This window comes from Orycteropus afer, unplaced genomic scaffold (assembly GCF_000298275.1).
Source record: "Orycteropus afer afer isolate SDZICR_OR568_19922 unplaced genomic scaffold, OryAfe1.0 scaffold00254, whole genome shotgun sequence".
NCBI lineage: Eukaryota > Metazoa > Chordata > Mammalia > Tubulidentata > Orycteropodidae > Orycteropus > Orycteropus afer.
In genome coordinates this window covers 2,799,424-2,804,484 of record NW_006921841.1, presented here as the reverse complement: position 1 = coordinate 2,804,484, position 5,061 = coordinate 2,799,424, and the positions used below count along the sequence as shown (strand labels likewise).

Below are 5,061 nucleotides of genomic sequence, written 5' to 3'. Positions count from 1 at the left end.
TTTTTTTTTTTTTTTTTTGCATTGTGCCTTACCCCCGCTTTGTTTGGTATTTGGTGCTGCCAGTTCCTATACTCTGGATTTTGCATGGCATATTACCTCACTTTTTTCCTCCCTTCTAGGTGCTTATGTTTCAGCTTATTCAACCCTACTAAGTCCACTACCATTCTTCTGCTCATTCTCTGTCTTACACATTTTTGTTGACATCTCTTATTTGATGTTGTCCCTGCTTCCATTCTTTTAATCTTTGTGGGTTTATGCTTTTTTTGTGTGTGTATGTGTATTTTTTTTTTTTTAAATTAATTCCTTTACTACGATTTCAGTAGACTTTTAGGTGGGAGCAGAAATAAACTCATGCTCACTCCATTAAGTTTATGCTTTTTTGACATTATTTGCCTAAGGATATTGAGTTTGTAGTACAAGCTTATGTTCTTTCATATTGTTTAGTTGAGTAGAAAGGGCCTGGTGGCACAGTGTTGTTAAGCGCTTGGATGCTAACCATCTTGAAAACAGTTAGGAAATGATCTCATTTCTAACCAGGGTACTGCCTGTATTGGGAAATTCTCTTTTATAGACTATTATCAGTTTAGGTCCTAGCAATGTAGGAGAAATACATGATTTGTAACATTTACAGCAATCATATAGCATGGATATTATTCTGAATTTGACTGACTAGTATAAGACAAGGAGCTCTGGTAGCATAGTGGCTAAAGCACTTGACTGCTAACCAGAAGGCTGGTGGTTCAAACCCACCAGCCACTCCTTGGAAGGAAGGTTGGGCAATCCTACTTCCGTAGTGATACTGCCTCGGAAACCCAAGGAGGGGTCGCTATGAGTCGGGGTCGACTTGATGGCACATAACAACAAACAACAACAGTATAAGACAACAACAATAATAATTCTTATTTTAATCAGAGAGAGCTACATAGGTTCAGAGAAACTGAACTTTAAAGTTAGAAGGAGCATCCATTTTTCTAATCATGCAGGATAACAGTATTCCTTTTTAAAATTTTACAAAATGTCCTTTTAAGTGTTAATGGAAAAATTAGCTGTCTTTGAAATTCCATCATTTTTTAAAAAATTTGTTTTATTTGAAGGAAGGCATGTCAGATTTTTATTAAAAAAATAATTTAGTATGGAGTAGGATTATTGATAAAGAGCCCTGGTGGTATAGCAGTTAAGCTGTTAAGTGTTTGGCTGCTAACTGAAAGGTTGGCAGGTCAGAGCCACCCAGAAGGTCCCTGGGAGAAAACCTGAAGATCTATTTCTGTAAAGATTAGAGGCTAGAAAAACCCAATGGGCCTTTTTACTCTGTCACATGGAGTTGCTCTGAGTTGAAAATCGACTGAATTTACCTAGCAACAAGCTTATTTGTAGGCTGTTGTTGTTGTTGTTGTTATGTGCCGTCGAGTCGGACCCGACTCATAGCAACCCCTCCTTGGGTTTCCGAGGCAATATCACTATGGAAATAGATTTGCCCAACCTTCCTTCCGAAGAGTGGCTGATGGGTTTGAACTGCCAGCCTTCTGGTTAGCAGTCAAGTGCCTTAGGCACTATGTGTTACTGCTGATGACTCCTTATACTGAGATTTTATAAATCTTACAAGTATTGTGTTTTGAAATGTTAACTCTCCTGTATTATTGAACCTCATGGATATTCAGAATACCAGATATATAAACTTTTTTTTTATGTTAGCTGAATATTCCATGAGGATTTTGTTTTCCTTCAGTTATCCCTAAGGATATATAGAATTATAAGGTATGTACCAAAAGTAACATGACATTATAATGTATTATAATTTATGAAGTACTTGCATATATTCTTTTTTTTTTTCAACATTCATAGCCTGTTACTCACCCATTTAAAGTATACAATTCAGAAAGTTTTAAGTATACTCACATATGACCACATCAGTTGTAGGACATTTTTATTACCTCGAAAATAAACTACCTATCACTATCACTTTGCCTGTTTCCCACCCTTACCTGCCATAAGCAACCACTAATGTCCTTTATGTTTCTATAGGTTTCCCACTTCTGGATCTTTAATATAAATAGAATCATAATACATGGCTTCTATCACTTAGCATAATGTTTTCAAGTTTCATCCATGTTGTAGCATATGTCAGTACTTCATTTCTTTTTATAGCTAAGTATTATTCCATTGTATAGATAGAGCACATTTTGTTTATCTACCTGTCAGCTGACAGATATATGAATTGTTTCCACCTTCCAGGTATTATGAAAAATCCTGTAAACGTGTATAATTTTTGTGTGGACTTATGTTTTCATTTCTCTTGGGTATGTATTTAGGAGTGAATTATTGAGTAATATGAAAACTTATATTTAGCACTTTTGAGGAACTGCAAACCTTTCAAAGTGGCTGTACCAGTTCACATTCTTATTATCAGTGAATGAAGGTTTCCATTTCTCCATATCCTCACCAACAGCCGTTGTAATCTGACCTTTTTCTTTCTTTTAAATTTCATGTATTTTCTTGAGAATACACATAACAAAACATACACCAGTTCAACAGGTTTTACATGTCCAATTCAATGACGTTGATTATGTCCTTAAAGTTGTGAGACCATTCTTACCTTTTCTGAGTTGTTCTTCCTTCATAAACATAAACTCCCTCTAAAGTTCCCACATAATCTTTCGAATGGTTCTTGTCGATTTGATCTCTTACAGATTGTTCTTAAACGAGCATGAAGGCTATAGTCATCCAAGTGGACATGAAGTGATGTTTCATTGTAGTTTTGATTTGCATTTCCTTAATGACTAATGCTATCAAACATCTTTCAATGGCTTATTAGCCACATATGTATCTTCTCCAGAGAAATGTCTATTCAGAACTTTGGCCCATTTTTTAACTGGGTTATTAGTGGTTTTATTATTGAGTTGAAGGAGTTCTTTATATGTCTGGATACAAGTCCCTTACTGGATATGATTTGCAAGTATTTACTCCCACTCTGTTGGTTTACTTTCTCACTTTTTTTGATGATGTCCTTTGAAGTACAAAATTTGTTCATTTTGATGAAGTCCAGGTTATCTTTTATTTTTTCTGGTTTTTGTGTCATTAGCTAAGAGTCCTTTGTAAAACCTGAGATCATAAAAATTTGTCCCTGTATTTTCTTCTGAGGGTTATATGGTTTTAGTGCTCACATTTAGGTGTTTGATCTGTAATCCTACTTTCTTTTTCAAGATTGTTTTGTCTATTCTGGGTCCCCTTACAATTCCATATATATTTTAGAATTAGTTCGTGCAAAGAAAGGAGCTCTGGTGGTATTGCTATGAAAGCATTCAGCTGGTAACCTAAAGGTTGGTGGTTTAAACACACCAGCTACTCTGCTAGAGAAAGATAAGGCAGTTCTATAAAATATTATATAAAGACTTAAAGCCTTGGAAACCCTATGGGGGCAGTTCTGCTCTGTCCTGTTGGCTCACTGTGAGTCAGAATTGACTTGATGACATTGGGTTTGGTTTTTGTGGTTTCTATGAAGAATTTAGCTGGGATTCTGACAGGGATTATGTTTAATCTAAATCTGCATAATACTGACATCTTAACAACATTAAGTCTTCATGAACATGGAATGTTTTACTATTTACTTAGAACTTCTTTAATTTCTGTTAGCAAGTTTTGTAGCTTTCAGAGTATAAATTTTGCATTTCTTTTGTTAAATTTATTCCTGTTTTGTTCTTTTTGATGCTTTTGTAGCTGCAATTATTTTCTTATTTTAATTTTTAGATTGTTCATTGCAAGTGTATAAAAATACAATTAATATTTCTATACTGGTCTTATCTTCTGACCTTGCTAATAGTTTTTTAAATGAATCCCATATGATTTTCTGTATAATCATGTCATCTGCAAATAGAGATAGTTTTGCTTCTTTCTTTCAATCTGGATGCCTTTTATTTATCTTGCCTGATTGCCCTGGTTAGAACTTTTCAGCACAACATTGAATAGAAGTGGTGAGATTGGACATCCTTGTCTGGTTTCTGATCTCAGGGGAAAAGTACCCAGTCTTTCACTATCAAGTATGCTGTTAGTTGTGGATATTTGTAGATGTACTTTTTCAAGTTGAGGAAGTACCCTTCTATTCCTAGTTTGTTGAGTATTTTTGTTATGAAAAGAGGTTGGATTGTGTCAGATACTTTTTCTGTGTCTATGGAAATGACCATGTGATTTTTTTTATTTTATTTTAATATAACATATTGCACTGATTGATTTTCAAATTTTAAACCAACTTTGCATTCCTAAGACAATCTCACTTGGTCATGGTATATATAATTCTTTTTACATGGTGCTAGGTTTGTTTTGCTAGTTTTTTTTAAACACTTTACACATCCATATTTATAAGAGACATTAGTCTGGTTTTCTTGTGTCATCTTTGTCTGACTTGTACATATTTTTGTCAGCGTAATTGTTTCTCCTTTTACTTAGCTGATGGCAGCATTAGCTGCTGTTGGGCCTCCTAATCCTCGGGCAGATCCAGAATGCTGCAGTATTCTCCATGGTCTAGTTGCAGCAGTGGAAACCCTCTGCAAAATTACAGAATACCAACATGAGGCTCGTACTCTACTCATGGAGAATGCAGAACGTGTTGGAAATAGAGGACGGATCATTTGCATTACTAATGCAAAAAGGTGAGACATTAATTATAATCATATTTCCACTGATGGGATTTTAATATCTTCTTGGGGTTTTTATTAAAAAAGCAGGGACAACGTGGTAGCATTTAAGTATATTACAAGTGACCCTGGTTTTTTTTGCCTTTTTAATATTGATGCTGCGTTTATCTGATTCTAAAATAAAGACTTATTTCAGCAAAAACCATTTAAATTGTTATCACAGAAGTACGTATGACTGTTTTTTCTCATTAGGTTTTCATCTGGTTGTTTGGCATTGGGAATGAGCACAGTACAGGCAGTCCTTATCAAAATAATTTTGAGTGCCTATAACAAGATACTGGAGCTCTGGTAGCATAGTGCCTAAGGCACTTGACTGCTAACCAGAAGGCTGGCGGTTCAAACCCACCAGCCACTCCTCGGAAGGAAGATGGGG

General features: G+C 35.2%; 1 protein-coding gene across 1 annotated transcript in view; it reads left to right on the top strand.

Annotated features, from left to right (window-relative positions):
- INTS13 (integrator complex subunit 13) overlaps nt 1-5,061 on the top strand; it is a 64,329-nt gene that overhangs the window by 18,394 nt on the left and 40,874 nt on the right. The window contains exon 3 of the mRNA XM_007949797.2: nt 4,441-4,643. Coding sequence (XP_007947988.1) covers nt 4,441-4,643 — 203 coding nt within the window. The remainder of the gene's footprint in view (nt 1-4,440; nt 4,644-5,061) is intronic.